Source organism: Chaetodon auriga, chromosome 20, assembly GCF_051107435.1.
Source record: "Chaetodon auriga isolate fChaAug3 chromosome 20, fChaAug3.hap1, whole genome shotgun sequence".
Lineage (NCBI taxonomy): Eukaryota > Metazoa > Chordata > Actinopteri > Chaetodontiformes > Chaetodontidae > Chaetodon > Chaetodon auriga.
In genome coordinates, this window is record NC_135093.1 from 21,343,452 (window position 1) to 21,367,178 (window position 23,727).

At 40.0% G+C, this 23,727-nt stretch overlaps 1 protein-coding gene across 1 annotated transcript; it reads left to right on the forward strand.

The window, feature by feature from the left end:
• The first annotated feature begins 97 nt into the window (after window positions 1-97).
• plcd3b (phospholipase C, delta 3b) lies at window positions 98-23,602 on the forward strand. Its single transcript, XM_076759913.1, has 16 exons — window positions 98-399; window positions 8,286-8,341; window positions 8,444-8,555; window positions 15,642-15,870; window positions 16,266-16,395; window positions 16,591-16,816; window positions 17,154-17,355; window positions 18,174-18,318; window positions 18,629-18,781; window positions 20,108-20,251; window positions 20,694-20,850; window positions 21,077-21,193; window positions 21,406-21,584; window positions 22,345-22,480; window positions 22,924-23,073; window positions 23,160-23,602. The coding sequence occupies exons 1-16, from the start codon at window positions 309-311 to the stop codon at window positions 23,318-23,320; spliced, it is 2,388 nt and encodes a 795-aa protein (XP_076616028.1). The 5' UTR covers window positions 98-308; the 3' UTR covers window positions 23,321-23,602.
• Window positions 23,603-23,727: the final 125 nt, after the last annotated feature.

Here is a 23,727-nt window from a genome sequence, read left to right on the forward strand (position 1 = left end):
ACTTTTATTTTGAAAGTCACCCCAGGAAGCCATTGACCGATCTCAACGCTTTCTTTATCCTTGCGTTGCTCCTTGTTTAACAAATCCAGCCCCCGTGACATCAGCAGGGAGAACATTTGGACAGACTCCTGTTTTCCTCCTCCAGGATAAAACCATGAGGCGCATCAAGCGCGGCGCTGTGTCCGCACACACGCTCACGTTTGCCTCCTGCAGGAGCTCCACACAGCTGATCCTCTAGACTGAGAAAAAGAACCACAACGTAGGCAAAGGAAGTGAGGGAGGCAATTTGAAGCGCAGTTGCTTTCGATATGTTGGGCAACAGAAAGAAAGCAGCACCGGTGGTGAAGAACGGAGCTGGGACGTCCGACTCAAAGGCCATTGATCCTCTGGGAAATCTGGGTGAGTGTTTGTGTTACAGCTCCTGCAACTGACTGTATGCAATGATCAAGGCTTCTCCTGTTCCAGAGAAGATAGTAAGGCTGATAAGCTACAGGAGCCCTAACTGACCATGGTGCCGTTATCTCCCCCCGCCCTCCTCTCACTAGTGCAATGAGGAAATATTAAAATAAATAAATAAGTACTCCAATATTTTCCCTTTGCCAGTTATTTATATTCTTTACACAGGCTGCATTTGGCTTCTTATCTTTTTAAAACACATTCAAACTTTTAGAAACTATCTGACTTGCACTCTGTTTTAGAGTGGATAAAATTTTATGATCAGAAGTGTAGAAAATAATCCACTGAATTTCGAAGTGGTTTATCATAAATACGTGTTATAAATCACGGTGTGTACGATACATATGCACCATAGGTTACACATGGTTGAAGTGATGTGAAGTAACAATTATCTTGATGAATATGTCGATTATTCTTATGATTAATCAGACGGGATCTCAGCACCCAAAGCGAAGTTTTCAAATAGTTTGTTTTATCTGACCAACAATCCAAAATCCCCGAAATTGATTTGAACTGAAAATGTATGACATAAAACAGAAAGAGTTAAAGAAGCAGTGAAATTATGAAAAAGAGTTTTGTTCTGCTCGGAAGGTCCTTGTGTTGTTAGTGTCTGTTTATTACATGTTTACAACTCAGAGTCGAAGTTGTTGCTGCTCTCTAAGGATTTTCCATTTGTCATGATCACTAACAGAAACGTTTAAAGACTAAGATGAGTGCCTTTGTTGAAGATCTTGCAGATCCTTGCCGGTTTTACCTTCGACAGCTGCTGTAGAGTTTGGCTGACTAAAATTAAAGTTGTGCAGACTCATGAGCATCAGTGGTACATTACTGAGTACGACTGATGTAAAGTTTTATTCCAGTCAGAAGCTGCTTGTGTTGTTTGAGCGGGAGTATCTTGGAATCCATCAGACAGCACTGTGCAGCTTCTGTTCTGTTGGGATGTGCTGTGAATTTGTCCAGACTAATTTTAAACTTTGGTTTCCTCCTCAGGAGAAAACAAACATTTAGCAGCTGTTTAAGCAAAGTTCCTCCTCATTTGAAGGGTGTATTTTCAGGTGCCAGTCACTGCTCTCACTGCTGTCGTCTTCATGCTTTTTGGGGTTTGGTCTGTAGCCTATAATTGGGTCAGCATGTTAGTGCAGCACACAGCCCTGACAAAAAAAAGTATTTGATTTAACGTGAGTAATGCTCAGAGAACTGAAACAACACACAGGTCAATAGATGGAGATGCTGATAGTAAGATTTTCCAGGCATATGATATGGTATAGCACAGACTCATTATATGTGTTTTTACATAAGAATTACAAACAGAGATTCACCCACACAATCAGTAAATTCCCAATGGAAAGTGTCCCCAGTATGTTCTGTGGATTATCCAGAGTAAGTAGGACAGTGTGTCTGGAACAAGATTTTGATGTTGTGCTAAATAAGTGTGAATTTTCAATGTTTCAAGCAGCACGATCGAAATTCCATTCACTGAATTTGTTCTGGGCTGTTATCAGACATCTATCATAAAAAAAGAAAATCTAACAATAAAAATTTGTAAATATGTTTCTTGTAATTTGGGCAAACGGATGATTTCATCTCTGCTCAGTATTCAAAGCTGTAACCTGGAGTTAAACCAGTGGAAAGTTAGTTTTTAGGTTTGTCAGCCAGCCAAGTGGCCAGGATCAGGATAATGATCTTTACTATCAATGCTTTGCTTTGAAAACAGCAGAGAAATGACCCAAGTCTACTGTTCAGTTCAGATGGTCAAGCTCTATGTTCTACCAGGTGTTCACAGCTGTGAGCCTTTAATGTAATTGTCATATGATACGTTACTTACCGGCCTGTGTGCCTCCACAGACAATACCAATACCAACAGCACCAATACTTACAGTTTTTACACTGAGATGCAGCAGCATCATCACCAATTTCTAATCTACAATATCTATATATGGAATATCTGTGACTGACATGTCTGTTTACAGCTGAGTGCATTCAAACAAAGTGACTTACATCTAGACTCGAACAAAGGCTTACTGACACCACAAATTGATCCAGAAATTTGTTTTGGTTAATCAAGGCATAGTGTAGTCAATACCATGTCAAATGACGACACATGTGTAACGTAAGTAAGAACAACAGACAATTAAAACCAGCTTGTAGTCTTTTACTAAGAACTGAAAGATCCAAATGTAAAAAGAATGATCAAGAGAAGAACAAGCTGCAGTGAGAGGCCCTTTGTTACTTTTACAGGAATAATACCTTAATAAATGATCCATTATATGTCCAAATTATATGTCTTCCAGTTTGGAAAACACCCTGGCCTCCATGAACATGTGTGGGCTGTCACGGGGCTGCTCCTAAAATGTCTTTATTGTCCTCTGTGATTACTGTACTGCAGGGATGGGTGTATAGTTTGTTCTATTGTTTGTTGTATTACCACTTCAGTAGGGATTTCATCCATGCACTAGCCTAGTTGTGGGTGTTTGTAGTTTACAGTGATGTGTGAATCAAAGACTGTCTTGTAACCCATTCTGCATAGGTAGCCTACGAGATGTGAATTAAATGCTCAAAAGATGGATGACAAAAATAGCTTGATAGAGATTCCTCATTTCCACAGGTCTTAAGCCTAATCTGCATCTCTGCATCTGATATATATTACTACCACAGAGTCTGTTTGTATTTATCAATGTTCTTTCTTACAAGATTCTATCAAAGCAGTCTATCAGAACATTGAATGCTACCATAATGTCAATATGAACTGATACAACTTGTAAAACATTATCTTGATATTTAGTTGTAACAATACAAAATTACAATATAGATGAGTGTCATTAACAGCTTACTATTCCTATCTTTGCAATGGCTCTGTTACGTTAACATTGAGCATCACTGTTGATGCCTTTGAAAATCTAGCTTTTGTGCAACATTCTGACATGCTAACATCTGAAGGTCATGAATATTATTAAGAAAGAGTTCGTAATTTTGGGAAAGGCACTTAATTGCTTTTTGCTGGCCGAGAGTTAAGAGGAGAAGACCAATAGAAGATTGGAATCACAGAGTATTCTGGGGGTAGCTGACACTGCCAGTGGCCATTTATCGTCTGTCAATGGTTCATCATTAGAAATGTACAAAGTAGACACGAAAGACAAATTACTGAGGAGCAAAGGAGTGATGTATTACAAAGTGAAGTTAGTTAATCTTAAGGTTAGAGTTAGCTAATGTTATGCTATCTGAATGCTAACAAAAGGTCAGCTAATCATGAACAATTAATCTACTGATATCTAGCAAAATGAAACATTAGCCTACCTTTAAATCTGGCTGAAAAGTGCCATATTCCATGTTTTGAACTTTATTCATCGTGTGGATGGTGCTCTTATCCCTGTTGGTAATGTCACGGTTCTCCTCACTGACTATCGTTCCATGCAGCCTCAGACGTTTTGGACAGAGCTGTGCTGGCTGTCTCCCCCCTGCTTCCACTGTTTATCCAAAGCTAAGCTAATTGCTTCTAAACTGATGTGCCGTACTTTACACACAGACATGAGATTCCTATCAATCTTCTCATCTAACTGTAGGAAAGGAAAGTTTTCTTTAACCAAGCCAGTGGCCTTTATTGAGGAAGTTATTGAAATGTCAGCCAGTTAATTAAGGCACTGCCAGAGCAGTGATTATCTGTCAGGGCTGTGTCGGACTGTGAAGGCCTTCACTGGTGACTTCAGTCAGTCAGTGGTTCAGGTCGGACACCAAAGGACATTCATTGAGGACCCTGACAAGCTCACATTGTTTCGTTAAAACCCTGTTTGTCATATTAGCCCAGTCCTCCCACTACAGGGACAGTGACGACCTAAAAGTTAGAGTAGCGAGCTTGTACATGGAAGGCCATCAGTCCCCCAGACAGGCAGGATGATTTTGGATCGGTGGGATTTTGAGCTGTTTGCAATGTTAAAACTTAAACAATGTCTTAGCCAGTAAAGACTTAAGTCATGTGTAAATCGGTTGTTGTAAAAATGTATGTAGCACTGTCCAATTAAAAGCAGGCAATTATGCAAACAAGTCAGTCCAAAATAATAGTTTTAGCATGCCAAAAATTAAACTTAACTGCTAATATTTTGTAAATGTATGTGTCTTTGTGTTTTATATGCCAACAGAGAAAGAGTTTTTGTTTCAGTTACTAATATTCATGCAATGTAGACTGAGTGAGAATTATCCAGTTATTAATAGCTATTTGGTCGTGTAGAAAGACATGAAATTTAGGTTTGTGTTTGAGTGGTGAACATCACTCCATCCTTGCTTGCATCGGGTTGGATACACATCAGCAGTACTATGTGAACCATAATATCACTGCTTGTGTGTAGTGGTATAGCACAATGGTGTGTGTGTGTGTGTGTGTGTGTGTGTGTGTGTGTGTGTGTGTGTGTGGGTGGGTGGGTGGTTTTGTCATTATCTCAGCTGCCTTGAGTAGATATCACTGCATTGTAGGTGTGTAGTACAGCACTTGTTTTTGCACTTACTATTTGATTCTATGCAGCAGCTATCAGTCAAACCATATGGTTTGATAACACCAACTTAAAAGCAGGAAGACTGTTTTGTGGTGGTGTCTACTTGTCATTTTGAGATCAGTTACTTTGTAGAGGTCAGTCTGTTTTTGATCAACACTCAGATGGTGTGGCTCTCTTCCTCATCAAACACACAGCCACACACCTGCTGAATTTCTGCCACTGCTGCAACATTGCTCTCCTGATTTACAGTAGCTCACTGCTGTACACAGGGGAGTATGTGTGTCTGCATGCTTGTGTGTGTTCTCCCAGTAATCAAGATGCCTTTGTGAGTGTAGTGACCCAGCCCTTCCCAAACCACAGTCAGACTTCTGTTTCAACTGCTGAGTCCTGCTTACTCAGCTTAGGACTCAGCAGCATCAGGAAAGGAGAACTGAAAGCCATGTGACATCATTTTTGTAAGTCCCTTTTTGCAGTGGAAATAGTAATTTTTGCTGGACAATACTATGTATCATCTACTCTTTACCTCAATAGACATGTGCACATACACACATGGTTACGTATTGCTATATGATAATAAGGCCACAGGGCTCCCTTAGAGTCCATTTTAAGTCTCTTCATAGATAACTAACTCACCATCCACACATTCTGTTGGTTACTATAAATAGTGGATGGTCATTGATTAGATTGCTTGGCTTCAAGCGGGGCAGCAGGAAACAAAGGAAACCACCAGTCTGCAACAGGTCTGCAGTCGCAGCTCAGGGCTTGTTTTAGCATTTATGATACATTTATAATGTCAGAATGTAAAGGATATGTTTACATATTTTATTGATTTATTTTGGGTGCAGTGAAACGAGCTGTACACAAGACAATATTGACATTTCATCTTATGAAGTTGTTATTGTTGCCTATTTGCTTTCCTGTTTTCAGTGAGAAGATTGATACCACTCATGTGTATGCGTTAGATATAGAGCTTGAGCCAGGAGCCTAGCTGAGCATAAAAACTTGAAGCAGGGAAATACTGGCTTTGTCCAAAGTTAAAAAAATATGCCTACCAACACCTCTAAAGCCACTGTTTGCTTGAAATAGTTCCAAAATGTAACCTCCATTTTTCTTTGCATATGAATGAAATAAATAAGATACCTGTTCATCAGTGCCCTTCAGGGGTGTTGTGTTTACAGCTTGCTCTCTGGCCACATGTGGCAAAACATGCAGCTTTAACATTTTTGATGTTATACATTTATTGTAATTTTTTTCCTTACGGGAAACTAAACAATCTCCTCCTGGCTCTAGCTCCACAGACAAATACGAGGGTGATATTGATCACCTTATCTCTCAACAAGAAAGTATGTACTTGAATGTACATTTATATCTGATTCATATGCTGCACTTATCACAAGATCTTTTGCATCATGCACTATGATTTCACCCCTACTGAGCCCTCCTCTGCTAATCCAGTCAAAGACGGTCACCGCCCTGATAATCTGAGCTCTGACTCATGTCCCGCTAGTGAGGAAATGAGACAAAGATCAGACATCATCTGGAGTATACAAAGAAGATTTAACTACAGCTGGATTCAGTCAAATAGACGGTTAGCTATTGAGCTGTAACAGATTTTAAAGTGTCCACTCTGATTGTCTGTCAGAGGAGCTTTAGATATATGGATTAAGGTAGCAACAGTTATTTTCATTATTTCATTATTGCTGAAGATCTCAGTTACATAAATCATTAACAGAATTATCATTTATATCATCTTGAGTAGTCTTGTTGTATAGCAGTATAGCTATACAAGAAGTAAAGCAGAATATTTTCATGACTTCCAATCACATTAGTGGAGGAAGTTTGTGAAGTCACAGTAAGTAAAACATGTTCACATGACTCATCATTATTTTGCACGTCCACCTTGCATGATCACTGTCTACTATTCCCTCATTTATATATTTGTCACTGATTTCAACACCAAAATCTGGAGCCAGTGTTTTTCATCACTTGATACTCCACTTCTTGTATCTTGTTATAAAAATGTTGGAAAGGCTGTTTGGAAATGTAACATGTGCTTGTCTACTTAATAAAAGCAGTGTTTGGCTATTATGAAGGTTACAATGCTGATATTGCTGCAGTGAAGCTGCTAGATTTAAACAAATGTATCCCCAAATCCAAATGCATAAATTACAATGAATTAGTATGTTCTTTAAAATGGAATATTCTCAAATTCAAACAGCATTTAGACACCAACTACAGTTCAAGATATATCATTTATATATATCATACATACTTTAATCCATTTAATCCACAGACAGCAGTGTAGAACTGATCATCTTCAGTTCTGTAATCAAATCTGTAATTTTGATTTAGAAGTAGATGAAAATCAGTGGTTGATATTCAAATTGAGATTAGATTCCAATAAAATTGCATTTTCCAGTTATGAATCTGTACAGCGGGTTTGGATCTGGGTGAGCTGAGTAAACCACCTACATGTCAGAAATCAGCCACAGCTGCATTTAGAATAGTGGACCAAACCAGTTCATTTGAATTGAATTGTTGTGATTAACTGTTTTCACTGACCAAGGTGAAGAAAATTCGAGCAGTGCTTTTGGATAGAGTTCAACTTTGGTCAACAAGCAAAAATTTGCTGAAACTCTTAAAAGTTTAAAGTTGAGTTGTTTAAAAAGTACTTCATCAAGGGTCTTGTCCTCAGGGATATCCTACGTATGGAGAGATTAGCAGTTATTACTAACAGGCTCCACATACACTGCTTCACATACTGTTTGCAAGAGAGCAAATGTGTGTTTTACAAAGTCTGCTCTGGTTGAAATACAGGCACATTCAGCTGAAAGGCATGTCTCCTCATTTGTCATCTTTATAAAAGGTGTCACAGGATATGACTTTCATAACAGGCCAAAAGCACTTAGCTAATTGGAATTTGCTCTCCTCTGGAATCAAAAGTCCTCCCTGTGTCACGTCATCAGCATACAATCTTTGTCTGTCTGTCTGTCCCCATCTTCTCTCTGCTTTTGCCTCTTCCACAATATCAGCTCCCTCTGTCTTTCCCTGTCTCTGTCCATACCGTGTCATCTGTAGCCATATGCAGCAGCTAGATCTGGACCAACATGTCAGAATTACAGAGCTCCCATATGAGCCGCTGCGGTCCAACACATGTATATACACCAGCCTCTAATTCTGGCTGTGCTTGACTCTTTTTCCTCCCTTTTCTCTCCTCACCCCCCGCCTTCTTTCAGTGTAGCAGAGATCAAAACACTTGCCGCTATGCTGTTCTCAATTAAATACAGTTTTCATGGCATCATATGCACCTTTCTTTAACCATCTTTTTGTCTGTTTGCTTTCCAGGAGTGCAGGATGATGAAGATGTGAAGCGGATGTTACAGGGCTCCAGTATGGTAAAGGTAAAGCCGTTACTAATTATGAACTACCAGTGGTTGTTAGTAGTAGTGAGTATTAGTAATGAAATGAATGAGATTTCATGGATTCATTCATCATTTGTTTAGGTCCGCTCGCCTCGCTGGCAGAAGAGACGAACTCTGAAGCTGTTGGAAGACGGTGTCACTGTCTGGTGTCAGTCACACAAAACATCCAGCCGGGCCAAGGAGCAACAATCCTGTAAGTGTGTGTGTGTGTGTGTGTGTGTGTGTGTGTGTGTGTGTGTGTGTGTGTGTGTGCATGTGTGCATGTGTTCTCTTATACAAATCAAAATAAGTTTATTGATCTCTTTTTCCATTTTACTTCCATTACTATTTGTGTGTATAAGTGACATCACCAACACCAAGCAGAAACTGACTGAGTGAAAGTTTGCATTGCTACCCTGTTTGAACCATTATCTCATCTTCCCCTTCTGTATGCCGACATGCTTTATGAGTGAGGCCATTCTGAACAGCTATGAACACTTCTGCCTTTGACTTGGTCAGCTCAAACTAATATGAACAAGATAATTTGAAGTATACCTTTGCCTTTAGACACATTGACACACAGACCCAAGATCTGTTGCAGTAAAACAGGACCTAACCTGATCAGACTGAATATGATTTGGATGCAGCCCAACACAGGTCCCAGGTCAGTCCTTCGTTACTTGGGAGAGGATCCATGAGGCTCTTTTCCATATGCATTAAACACTGTAAAATTAGTCCTGTAAATCCTTTAAAATGATCCTTTCAGGGGCCCCACCCAGGGTTAGGAGCCATCTCTGTGTGGTAATTAGTGACAAGCGGGCCTTTCCTTTGCCATAGTGTCCCAGAAGAGCTCAGTGCTCTGACTGGGCGTGTAAGGTGAAACATTGATATACTACAGTGTCTATTTTTGTTAACTTTAAATGCTACTTACTGCTCTGTACAAACATAGACTCGCACACACAGCTACCCTCGCTCTCCTCCACTGTCTGAGGGTCACACACGGTGCCTTGATTACAGAGCTCATCTATTTTGAGCTTAGGATGGCAGCCCATCCTGCTGTAGTTCAAACAGTGAGATTATAGGACATTATATGGTGGTGGGAGTCAGCCATGGAACCTGTGGTTTGGCGCTATATAGTTACCATGCAACTCACCCACTAGGTTCGCCTCAGTACAAGGCCTTTAATTGCCACAAGACTAAATTTCTTTGTGATGTGGCACAGTGTGTGTTTTGGGTGCAAGTATGTGTGTGTGTGTGTGTGTGTGTGTGTGTGTGTGTGTGTGTGTGTGTGTGTGTGTGTGTGTTTGTGTGTGTGTGTGCGGGGCTATGTATTCCTCACATTGTGGGGACATAAATCAAGTTCCCATAATGTAAATCATTATATTTTAGGACGATGACTGGGGTTAAGGTTAGTTTAAGGGTAGGTTAAGGTTAAGGTTTAGGTTTGGCTAAGAGTTAGAGTTACACAAGAAGTGCTTATGGTATGTCTTATAGTTCAAGTAAGTCTCCAGGAAATTAATGTAAGCCTATGTAATGTCCCCTATGTAATGAAAAAGTGGAAGCTTGTCAGGCACACCCAGTAATTTACCCCACTAGTTTTAGATCAAATGTGTTTGCTATAACATGACTGGGTGGTCGAATGCAGTGGTTCCCAACTTCGTCGTGTGGCCCTTTAAAATTAGGATAGGTCTTAATACCTCTAATCCCAGGTTGTTTGTTTAATTTTGAATAATGCATTTGAATTTAATCACGTTTCTTCCATAAAATCTGCAAAGTAACAGCTAACTTTAGTTGTTAAATAAATGTAGAATGGCTGATCTCCTGATTTTGACCCTTGCCTGACCTTGATTAAAATTTCTAAGAACATTTATTCTACTCTGGCTGCCTCTGTGTCGTGCTTTTGGGTTCGAGTCTAATATGTGCCACAACCATTATATTCAGTGTCCTCTTCAGCAATTGAAATGCATTCTCAATAGGATTTGTTAGGAGACTGACTAAAACTTTTCCCCCGATGAGCTCCTTGGTTGCATGGGCAGTATGCTTTGGGTTGGTGTCTTGCTGCTTCCTTATGAGTTCAGATGCATTTCTTTGTACATACGTAGACGCTTGAGGTCAGATGCTGCTACCATTATGAGTTACATCATCATAAAAAGATGAGTGAGCCATTTCATTACCTCCACCATGGTTCATGGCTGAACTAGGGTGCTTTGAATCATGTGCAGATCCTTCCTTTCTCCACACTTTGAGCTTTCCATTTCTTTGGTGAAGGTTTATCCTGGTGTCACCTGTCCATAAATCTTTGTTCCAGAATTTTTCCTGGTCATCTCTGTACTTCTTTGCAAAGTCTAATCTGGCCTTCTGATGCTGCTAATGAGAGGTTTGCATCTTGTGGTGTAGGCTCTGTAATTCTTCTCTCCAAGTCTCCTGCAAATGGTAGACCGTAGTACTTTCACTTGTACCTTCTGGAATTTGTTGGTGATGTTACTGAGAATTGTTTTAGGGTTTTTCCTCACAGCTCTTACAGTGACTCTATCATCAAGTGCTGTTGTTTGCACACATGTGGTTTCTTTCTTTTTCAAGACTTTCCAAATTGTTGTATTTGCAATTTCCAAATTTTTTTGTGCAGTGGTTCTTATTGAATTCTTCAGCTTCCAAATGGCTTGTTCTTCTTCCATAGACAGATCTCTGGTCTTCATGTCGGTCTGTTTTTTCTCACTGTAAAACCAAGGCTAAAACCTGCACATTACACATTGACAGCTTTTTTATGTGTTGAACAATCAATGCAACAGGAAGCACCTGAGCAACTACAGACACCTCCCATACTTTTGCTCACCTGAAAATGGGGATGGCTGTTGCAAAATTGTAAGACAAATATGCATTGAAATAGCAGGAAATAAAAGCTGACATCCTGATCTCCTGTGTTATATTCATCTTTTGATCTCAAATCTAGATGTCTTCAGTGTATAGCAAAGATAAAAAACTTGGCCTTGCTTATCCCATATTTTGGGGGACCCTGGGTCAGTCACAGGCGACGTTTTACTGCAGAACTTCTACTTTTGATACTTTAAGTACATTATGTTGATAATACTTCTGCACTTTTATTTTTATTGTATTAGTTTTTTTGCTAAATTAACCTGAATGTCTCTTCCATGATTGGTTATGTGTATAATATGAGGCTTGTGGAAATGTTTTGTGCCTATGGACATGTGTAAACTGTGGATAAAAAGTGTTTTGGAAGCAACAACCAGCTTACAGATTCCACTGTTTTGCAATGATCACACTGTACTGATACACCCTTAGGAACCACATTTGGTGTATTTTGAGGAGAATTCCCTCTGCTGTCTGTCTGCCATGTCCACACAGTGCTGTGTGTAGTTTCTGCTTAAACCACAAGCAAACAGAGCTTGGCAAACACCAGCTGAACACCAGAGTTTTGGTCTGTCGTGATGTTTGATTTGTTTTTTTTTTTCAAATCCATTAGGTAGACAGATTTGATTGTGAAAGTACACATATGGACTCAGTCACAGGGAAATGAACGTCAAGGTGTGCTTGATGAACAAACAGGTTGAAAATAACTCACAAACAGTTGTATTTGCTAGGGAAACACTCATGGAAACGTTTCCTAGAGACACACAGCTCACCTCTCCACTAAGTTGTTTGTGTCTAAATTTGGTAGGAATTAGATTCAATGGTGCAGCACTGTCATCTGTGTTATTAGTTGCCAAGCCAGTGTCAGCACTGTGTCCTTACACAATGTCCCGCAAATACATCATGAAAATAAGATGATATTTCAGAATTTAGCGCTACCCAGATTACAGGAAAACCAAACATGTTGTGAAGCCAGTTCTTGTCCTTACACAAACCTCATAGCCTGTAACCACGATTTCCTGCTGCCTTTCCAGGCAGCAGAAGAAGGTGTGTGTTTAAACTGTGTGGAAAATGTGTGTGTGTGTGTGTGTGTGTGTGAACAAAAATCTGTATGGACAAATTAAATCCTTTAGTGACTTAAAATGACACCACCTTAAGTACACACTCCACAGAGGCCTGAGTGAGTTGTTGTGCACTGCCTTTGCTGACTCGATGTGCACATGGAGCGAACGGTATGAATAATATAGCTTATACTGTATTTTTGTCATACTGCCAATGCTCACAGTTTATTTGAAATGGCTTGCACAGCCAACTTCCGTCTGACAGATTTCTGTCAGTTTGTCTTTTTAGTTTTATTTGTTTTTTTAATATAGTGTTTCCATGTCATTCATTCATTCATCTTCTTTACCCGCGCATCCCATTTCGGGGTTGCGGGGGGGCTGGAGCCTATCCCAGCTAGCAATGGGCGAGAGGCGGGGTACACCCTGAACCGCTGAATCGCAGGGCTACACACACAGACAGACAACTCACACACTCACACTCACACCTACGGACAATTTAGAGACCAATTAACCTAACGAGCATGTCTGTGGGAGGAAGCTGGAGTGCCCGGAGAGAACCCACGCATGCACAGGAAGAACATGCAAACTTCACACAGAAAGGCCCTGCCCGACCCAGGGTTCGAACCAGCAACCTTCTTGCTGTGAGGCACGCGCACTACCTGCTGCGCCACCGTGCCGCCCGTTTCCATGTCATATTAAGTGTAAACATCCAGCATACATAACACAAAGGTATTAAGTTGTTAAATGTATATATGGATTATTTTTCAACACAAACTCGGCGATGTGACTAAAAAGTTATTTTGTGTACAATCAAGTATTACATATGAAATAGAGCATTAATGGTTCTTGTATCAGTGCTGACCATCATGGTCTGGTGACCTGCCTGTGTCCTTTAAATCAGTCATTTGGGACAATTCAGGTTCCCAGTCAGCGACAACAAGACAAGAACAGTGTATCATGTTGCTCCACTGTTCTGCTATACATAAAGGTTTGTTTGCTTTGAATGAGTAAATATAGCCTCCTAATGCACAAATTACATTTTTTTTTGTATTTTAAACGTGATAGCATATGAGATGCTTTTCAGTTTAATAGCCTATGGTGACCTATCGCCTTCTGGAAAGTCTTCCTTACTTTTGTAATGAAAATAATATGCCAGTGTTAAAGTGGGCAGAGTGTTTCGTCCATTTGTTTCAAAGAAATGAAAAGAAATGTATCCTTCTGCATTTGGGTTTTTTCCCCCTCTGTTCCGAACTGGCACCGAATCATGACTTCTGTGTAACGTTACACCCCTAATATTACAGCATTACAGTCAATTTAACATGAAGCCATTCGTTTTCTAACCTTTTTAGTCCAATTAATAAAAATCTTTTAAAAAATGTCGACACATTTGTAATTGTGGATTTTAGCTATGTAAAGGCATACTTTTGATGTAGTTTAAACTTAGTTAATTTCTTTTATAAAACTTTCCTTGGGTGCATTAAAGTTACAATATGTGTACATTTTAGATAAAAACAACCAAAAATGAACTAATATGATCAATGTGAAGAAATTAGAGTTTTGATGTTACATGAAAGACATCTATATATTGTGTTGCAGAGATATCTACTGGAGTTAGCTTGCTAGTCTTGGCCTGTCCTGTCTCATAATACCACTTTGTACCTCAAGAGGTGATAGTCTGATAGTATGACATTGACATTAGAGATGTTGAATAATTTCTGTCAGATGTACCCATTTTTTAAAACTGACCAATTGTGTTGACACAGGTTTACCATGAATGAAAGTATACACTTCCTCCTTTATATTCTAAATATTTTTATTTTTACATCACTAAGGTTTTTGTATGATGATGAAAATACAAAAGATTTGTGTTTTGAACCTAAAATTGGGTTAAGTGTACAAACTGCTGTTATGTCAGCATAGATGCTCCTGCTGAGGTGAATATATTCAAAAGCCGATGTGAACCAAACCCATTATATCAGTTTTTTTCACATCTTCTCCACATTTAACTACTAAAACAACTAATATTAACACCACTAGAAAAAAATTCAAATATATTTTGGATAACACGATAACATTCAATAAAAATAAATGCAGTTTTGACTCATGTTTGTAAAATTATGGTTATTGCTATTATTTATTCATTCATTCATTCATTCATTCATCTTCTATACCCGCGTATCCCTTTTGGGGTTGCGGGGGGCTGGAGCCTATCCCAGCTAGCAATGGGTGAAAGGCAGGGTACACCCTGAACCGGTCACCAGCCGATCGCAGGGCAACATAGACAGACAACCATTCACACTCACACTCACACCTACGGACAATTTAGGCCCTGCCCGACCCGGGGATCGAACCAGCGACCTCCTTGCTGTGAGGCACGCGCACTACCTGCTGCGCCACCGTGCCGCCGTTATTACTATTAAATTATTATAATTTTTTTTTAGCTCACTCAACTAGCAAACTATATAGAGTACTGAGGGCACAATGTATGTGTCACTAATTGATCATGAAGTAATTATTTTCATAAAACTAACCCAACATAAAAACACAATTAACATAAAACAGTTAAAGTCACAAGCAAGTGTTTGTTTCAAGTGAACATAAAACTGTTGTGTCATTTTGGCAATCCTGAACATTTGTGTGAGCTCCACACTAATATTTGGGGTCATGGATGAATTGGCTTCAGGTGTGTTACTTGATAATGCAATAAATGAGAGATGGACTGTGGATTAGATTACAAAATGTGAGTCTGAGCTTGTAAGTGAAAGTCACAAAAGGAAAGATCAAAAGTGACAGCTATGATTGTGTAATGCAATGCACACAGTTCAAGTATGGAGATGGCTGTTGTTGAGAGAGCTGTGCAAAAGACTAAAGGTCCCCTCTTTCCTCACTGTTTCTCCTCCAGTGATGTAAGGGTCAGGTTATGCTTGAAAAGACCTTGTTCGTGTGACATGTTGTTTCAGTCTCTCCAAGAAGATGTTCATGGTGTTGCACAGGGTGGGAACAGATGGGGATGGATTATCTTTGGGTCAATGCTTTCATTTCAATCAATTCATAGTTTGTCTTTGCAAAGGTGGGTTCCGGAAGAGCAACTTCTTCATTACCATGTTTGTTGTGATCTCCTTTGTAAATGTCTGGTCCCAGTATTTTCAGTCCAAGCTCTCAAGTATTTCCACTGTGGTAACAGATGTTAATGATGTTACTAAATAATACCTCAACAATACCTTGAAATACAAGCACTCATGAGTTTCTCATGGAGTGAATGTCACTTGGTAACAGGGTGTGAAAAATGAATTTGGCAATACTTGTGTTTTACTTGTTCTTTGTTCCTCTTCTTCCACCCTTTTCTCTCTGCTCCCCTGACACATCCACAGTCTCTGTCATGGAAGTGGAGTGCGTTCGTGAGGGTTGCCAGTCAGAGACGTTGAGACAGATGGTTGGCTTTGTACCTGAGGGCCGGTGTTTGACAGTGGTCTTCAAAGGGCCCCGCAAGAGCCTGGATCTCCTCTGCCAGAGCCAGGAGGAGGCTCAGCACTGGGCCCGTGGCATCCGAACACTGCAGGAGAGGGTGGACAACATGACCCAGAAGGAGAAACTTGACCAATATCCTGTTCTGGTTCATTCAGAGTTGTAGAACTGTTGAGATGGTATATGGGGACATCATAAAGCCAAGAATAAAAGCACAGGAAACTTTTGTATACAGTTTTTTTTTGGAGCGCCATAAGCTCTCTGCAAGGACCCTTAAAAGTCAAAAACAAAAGTCCCAATAGTGTAATATATTTCCAATGAAAACACATGTTGGTACTTTTGTCACTCTCCTCATTTTTGATTGAAGAAAATGTTCCAAAACAACCCAGAACACCAACAAAAAGTATGTAGAGGCAGAATTAATATAATTAGATGTTAGTTCTATGCTTCAAAACTCCATATTGGTCAAACTGCAACACCAAAACTGCATTTCTGCTCTTGCTGCTTCCTTAACTATATTTGTGTGCTACCTGGATTCATGCTTACCTGAGTCGAGCTGACCAGAACCATGATGATAAGATGAGTTATGATGAAGTCCAGACACTGCTGCAGATGATCAACATTGACCTGAGTGACCAGTATGCCCGCAGCCTTTTCCAGGTAGTGGAACACTCATACACATTGGCCCTGTACCCGAGACCTTAGTCAGTAATTGAAAGTTTTCATTTGACTTGACTAATGACAGGCCTCCATTAACTGTGTCCCTTGTTACTGATAATTGCGACCAGCTTGAAAACAGATGTTAACACCTAAACAAAAAATGATAATCTGTGTCTCACTCTGTTTCTCTGATAGAAATGTGACCAGTCAGCTGATGGTCGTCTGGACCACGGGGAGATTGAAATTTTCTGCAGGGAGTTGTTACGGAGACCAGAACTGGATGCTGTGTTCATCCGCTACTCTGCAAATGGCTGTGTGCTTTCCACTGTGGACCTGAGGGATTTTTTGAAGGACCAGGGGGAAGACGCTTCACTCATCCATGCCCAAAGCCTCATACTCACCTATGAACTTAATGAGTGGGGTGCGGTGCTAAGTAACAATATACTGTATTGCAAAGTGCCAACATTTATTGAGTGTGTGTTTAGCAAAACAGCTCTGATAAAACCATTGGATGTGACCTGCCCACCCCCAAATGGGAGATGGACAAAATCATCAACTAGATGTTAAACAGAAAAGCATCCAGCAGCTGAAAAGCCAGATATTTTTCTCAGTAGTCAGTAAAGACCAAAATAAAGCCAAAAGGAGACTCAATATTATACTTAAATGAGTCAGGTTGCTAGAAAAACAGTTCTAAGTGAATGTCCGATGGATGTGTAAATAAGCTTATTATATATGTTTGTCCCTTTTGCCCAGTACAGCCCAGAAGAACCAGTTCATGACCCCAAATGGTTTCACCATGTATATGCTGTCTAAGGAGAACTGTGTTTTTAACCCGGGACATACCAGGGTTTACCAAGACATGACACACCCACTGGCACACTACTTCATCTCCTCCTCCCACAACACCTACCTCACTAAGGACCAACTGACTGGGGACAGCAGCACAGAGCCATATATTCGGTGAGAATGAATGAAACTGCATATATACCTGCACATATGTGCTTTATAACATTTTCTGAATGATGTGTCAATGTTTTGCACTTTGCTATGTAGCTAGTTAGCTAGCCTAGAAAAAACCATTTAATCAGCAGCTAAAAGAAATCAAATTGCTGAGTGCCATTAAAGGGTTTGCTTGCCATCATTGAAATCCGTATGACAAGACTGAGTACATAAAAATCCTGTCGATTCCAATGGTGGCTGAGAAGTACATTCTTTCTTTTGCTCGAGGTTGCTATGATCAACCCATGACATACAGCGGGAGAGTTTGCAGCTGAGTGCGAGGTCGCTGGGACGAGGCTCAGCACCTCACCCAAGTTGGGAGTGAGTTGCTGCTCCAGTGCAAGATGGACAGGCAGATCAGTGTAGCATAAGTGGCAATGCAATTATACTGGACTGTTGTGGTGGGCACAGGAGAGAAAGGGTGGCAAGTGGAGAGACATTAGACTAAGAAGATTCTAGCTGAAGCAGGATTTGCCACTTAAGTAGCAGTCATCTGAACAATGTGATGAGGACCAAACAAACAAACCATTAGCTTTGGTCACCGTGAGACTAGAATGTCTCATTTGAGGAAGATATGTGGTTCAGGCCTGCAGACTTCACGCCTTTAAGACATGCAGGCCATAGACAGAAACACAGCTAGTCTCTGTATACTGTTGCAGTCTACTACTCACCAACAGAAAGTGATGAAGGGCACAAATTAGTTACAAGCTCTTAAATTACACCTTCACTCACTGAGCCACCTCTGTTTTAGAGATTCCTAATGATGACTTCTTTCTTAGAGCCCTGAATCATGGCTGCCGCTGTGTGGAGCTAGACTGTTGGGACGGAGATAAAGGAGAGCCAGTCATTTACCATGGACACACACTCACCTCCAAAGTGCCCTTTGTTGAAGTCATTGAGACTATCAACACTTACGCTTTTAAAGTAAGTACTTTACTAGAATCACAATCCTTTTACTTGTAGCTGCAAAAAATACAAACATAGAGTGTTTTGTCTTGGTCACATTCATGTAGACATACAGTACAGATAAATATCAATAGTTTAGACATATGGTCTTTCTGAATAATTTCTATTAATTTGTGTGGAAAATGGTGATATACTTTTGAACTCTATATAGTGTGAGAGTTACATCTACATTGACAATTTTGCTTGCAGGCCAAAAGATGATTTTCCTTCCTCTCTTTCAAAAAAAATCCTTTTTCTGTGAATTTGCACTGTTGTCCCTCTCACCCAGGCATCTCCTTACCCTCTGATCCTGTCTCTGGAGAACCACTGCTCTGTGGAGCAGCAGACAGTAATGGCTCGACATCTGCGATCCATCCTGGGAGACAAGCTGCTCACTAAGCCCCTCAGTGATCGAGATCCTCACATCCTACCTTCTCCAGAGGTGAGAGGACACTGTTCCATAACTGGATATAAGTTCATGCCTCATAATAACGACCATATCGACTGAGATCTTTAGTTTGAGACATAGTTTATGTCTGCATGCACTGGAACCAGTGCCCGGAGGACTGAAAACTTGACATGATTAAATGATTTGTCCTGATAGATATTTGGAGTGTGCTTGCTACTTGTCAACAGAATGGGGATGCGGGTAAAAATAGCCAATGACTGGCTGTCGAGGATGTCTCTCTGACACACTTTATTATCCAAACTCAAAGAAATGGATTTCTGTTATGTATGTGAGGCATTTGTAAACAGGTTCTCTGTCTTAATTGCAACTGTTACTTTGTTAGGATTATATGTGAAACAGAGAGCACATGTCTTGCAATAGATGGGAAATCTGGGGCTATCTGATATTCTGTGTCCCACTTCTACATTTGCGTATAACCATAAAATGTGCACATGCACTCATGATCTGTGCCCCAGTATTCACATTCCCCTGAGGCTCATTCACAATTGCATTGCCTTCTGGTCACTGTAGTATCTGTGCCTATAAATTACACTCAGATGATTTCATATCATTTGCTTTTAGTATTTTACTCTTATATACTCTTTTATTCTTATTTAACCATTTTCTATTATTATATTGTTAGCAGTCATGATACAAGTAGAAGCAGTCATAGGGAGTAGTGGGTAAAAAAGTGTTTTAATTAAGTAAAAGCTGCAAGACCACAATGTCAAATAAATGTAGCTGCTTGTGGTGGAGCTATAATTGTAATTAGAAATATTTTTTGTAGACTGTTGAACTGTTTTTTTTTTGTTTTGTTTTGTTTTTTTTTTTAGAATAATGAATTGTATGTATATATTGCATATTACATAACAATTAATTATATTTATATATTACATTTACCCAAGCAACTAGTAACTACAGGTGTAGTTAAATAAATGTAATATAGTCAAAAGATTCCTCTTTGACCTGCAGTGAAGGAGTATAAAGTAGCATGGTCAGGGTTTGGTAACCACTGGCAAAGCACAGTACTTGAGGGCTGGATTACTACTACTTACGTACAGGACTTGAGTAAATTTACTTGGTTACTTTCCATCCCTGAAAGGCTAGTGCTACTAGTGGGTGAAATATTTGAATGATGTTAGTAGTGGTAGTAGTAACAGTATTACTGTAGTAATAGTGGCAGCAAAGCAGCAGTGATGGTGACTGAAGCTGCAGTAGTAGCTCTAGTAGTATTGTAAGCATGATAAAATAGTTGAACTACTTGTATCATTCACAAGTTGTTAATATATAGTGTGTGTAATGTATTGGCTGTGTGTGCAGGATCTTAAGCTTAAAATCCTGGTCAAAGGAAAGAAGGATCGAGTGGTGGGGGAGTGCTCGTCCAGCTCTTCAGAGTTCAGCTCCTCAGACGAGGAGGCCAGCTGCACCGAAGGCAAACCCAGGAGTAAGAAAGAGGATAAGAAAGTGGGTACAACACCACCAGCTCACCTTTATCCTAGCAATAGTAGCTCTCACCAGTTTGGGGGGTAGGGGGGATTGGTATAGTCAATGTAAGATAAGATAAGATAAGATAAGATAAGATAAGATAAGATAAGATAAGATAGACTTTATTTATCCCACAATGGGGGGAAATTCACATGTTACAGCAGCAACAAGACAGAGTGCAAGAAGTCAGAATACAAGAAGACAAGAAAATATTGCACAAGTGTTATATACCGTATGGTAACTTACAATATATGCAATACGTACACCCTTAATTACTTATATGTACTACTCATTTAAAAATGACGATTGCACATGAAAACAGGAAAAAAAAAAATTTGAGATCTAGATTATTGCCTGTGGAACCACTAAATGTTGATGAGGATAAACTGACAGTGATTAGCTTCTGTGTGTGTCATCTCAGGTGCCAGGTGTGTCTAAGCTGAGTCCAGAGCTGTCAGAGCTGGTGGTGTACACCCAAAGTGTCCCCTTTAAAGGCTTTGAACAAGCTGCCAAAAACCCAGCAACTGACATGTCCTCTTTCTCTGAAAGTGAAGCGCTCAGGCACATTAAGGACTCAGGTATGACATATGCATGTGACTAAACTTACTTTCTGAATGTAGAATAGGTTCACATGCTGCCTAGAATTAAAAAAAAATGGAAATCCTAAAAATTAAAATTAAGATTTAAATGAATAAACAGTACCGATTGATTCTACATAACCCAGGCAGCGTGAAGGCCAAAGCAAAATGAGTCTCTTCAGGGTAATATTGGGCTAATTTGACTTTTCTTGTCCTTCCCATCCAGGGGTGCATTTTGTGCGTCACAACAGCCACCAGCTCAGCAGGATCTACCCCTCAGGACAGCGCCTCCAGTCCTCCAACTACAACCCTCAGGAGATGTGGAACGGAGGCTGTCAAATTGGTGAAAGCTTACTTTTCTGTTATTATTCACAAGAGAAGCAGACCAACTAATCGAGAGTTGTTACTCAGACACAAGTTCTTACCTTTTGCTCTTTGGTCTAATTGTGTGCCACCCTATGCCAACATCCCCACCTCTCAAGGTGGTACTATCAAAAAACTTTGTACTAGACATAAATGTATGCTGTTAACATAGTTGTGTTCTGTTTTCTCCAGTTGCATTGAATTTCCAGACACCTGGTGAACAGATGGACCTGAACCATGGCAGGTTCCTGCAGAATGGTCAGTGTGGGTACATCCTGAAGCCTCTTTTCATGTGCCAACGTGACATCTCCTTCAACCCAGAGAATGTTGGTGGAGGTCCTGGCCATAGACCTGTCCTGCTCACCGTTCGGGTAAGATGGCCCTAAACGAATAGGAAGTAGCTAAACAGGTGAAACTGCAGGTTCCAACAGTATTTTCCCATTGACGATTTGCATTGGAAAGATAATCATTTCCCTTAGAACTGCAGTAGAATTTTGGTGACTCGAAGTTTCTTATTGAACTGGTTCTAGGCAGTTGTAATCAGTGCTGGGAGTAAGGCATTATGAAATAATGTATTATTGTAATTCTACTACTTTTGGAGGTAATTGAAAATGTAACTAATTACTTTTTCTAATTAAATGACTCAGTTACAATCAATCAATCATGTGTCGCTTACTAGTAGGAACACTAGTTGTTGCTTCCCTCTGGTGGTCAGGAGTATTAATAACTATCACCACAGTGGTAATGGATACAATGATAGATAAAATTTGGCAGTTGTATTATCTCACACTGTGCCACAGCAACACTTAAATAACATAGCTATGTGTGCATTAATAAGAGAATTGAAGCAGATATATAAAAGTAAAAGTTTCCCCAGTAACGAATTACTTTTATATGGAGTAATTTGTAAAGTAATTCAATTACTTTTGAGAGATAATACTACTAACTGTACCTAATTGCTAATTTTCAGTAACTTGCACAACACTGATTGTAATTGACTGCATCTTAAATCCATCTCAAGGCACAAGAGTATAGATGGATTACTGAAGGATTACTAAAGAACTGAAGGATAAGAGCTTGCTCCCTGTGTCATGAAGATCAAATTAAGCTTTGTTATTATTGTTATTCCAGGTTATTTCAGCTCAGCAGCTACCTAAACCAGAATGGGACAAGCCCAGCTCCATTGTGGATCCTCAGGTGTGGGTAGAGATACATGGTGTTCCCATAGACAACAATAAGAAGAAAACTCATCATGTCGACAACAATGGTAAATACCTGCCTTACAGACAAAAGACCATTTGCAAATGAAATGGCTCCAGGAGCAGTATTTAGGGATGTCTGCATATCTTATTGGATAGTCATACAGTTAATGTTGTAGCTAATGAGCACCATGAGATGTGGTTGAAAGTGGACCATGGTTGAAAAGTCTAATGGTATGGACTGTAAACAGCAACAAAAAAACACAATGACAATGGCATCTTTTAAGTGTCTAAAAAATGTCAATGACATACAGTGGAACATAGATTCCAAATTATATTAAGGCTTAAAGTTGACAGGTGGTGTTCATAAAGGGGTTCATCTAAACAGAGTGGTTGGGGTTCATTTGACAAAAAAGGTTGAGGACCACATATTACATGTAAAGTTCATTGAGTAAAACTGCACAGATTGGTGTGAATAAGTCTGTTAGTAACTGGTCTTTCTGTGGTTCAGGCTTTAACCCGCGGTGGGACTGTACCTTTAACTTTACCGTCCATGTCCCTGACTTGGCTCTGGTTCGCTTCATGGTGGAGGACCACGACTATACCTCCCGCAATGACTTCTTAGGACAATACACCCTGCCTTTCACAAGTCTCCGTACAGGTGCGTGCTGGGACAGTAAAGTTTGGGTATTATAGGGTCCTTAATAAAAATTTGCTCTCCTCACCTTCCGTCCTTTATCTCTGCAGGTTATCGTCATGTCCGACTGCTTAAGAACGATGGCTCCAGCCTTTCACCCTCCTCAATCTTCATCCATGTTAAGGTCACCCCATGTCAGAGCAGTCCGTCAAAATCATCAGCCAAATCACCAGCCAGGTCACCGGCCAAGTCTTCAGCCAAGAAGCCCTAATCCACTCTCTACACCTTAGCAACATGAAGTATGTAAGCCACCATGGGAGGATCCCAGGACACATCTGCCTAAAAGATCTGGGCTGTAATTCATAAAACTTAAAGGTTATAACCTTTTTAACCATGCAAATGTTGCAGCTATGTCCTCAATCTTTCTATATTTTATGGAATGTGAGGATTGCTCTGTTATAAAAATGAAAACAGTAAAAACTGACCAGTATTTCAAATTTATGGAGAAGCCAGAAAACACTGGTCTGTGATGCATACCTTCCCAAGGGTGTGTAAACAAAAAAAAAAAAAAAAAAATGGAGATACAATCAAGGGATAAATACCATCAGCCAACCAAATGTCAGTTTTGTTTGTTTTTGGTAGGTTTAACTCCTAGCCTCATTCCCTCCAACACAATTC

Coding starts and splice junctions, on each gene's coding strand:
- plcd3b (XM_076759913.1), top strand. CDS start 309: ATGTTGGGCAACAGAAAGAAAGCAGCACCGGTGGTGAAGAACGGAGCT. Junction 8,556..15,641: donor GGCCAAGGAGCAACAATCCT/GTAAGTGTGTGT, acceptor ACACATCCACAG/TCTCTGTCATGGAAGTGGAG. Junction 17,356..18,173: donor AGCACAGAGCCATATATTCG/GTGAGAATGAAT, acceptor CTTCTTTCTTAG/AGCCCTGAATCATGGCTGCC.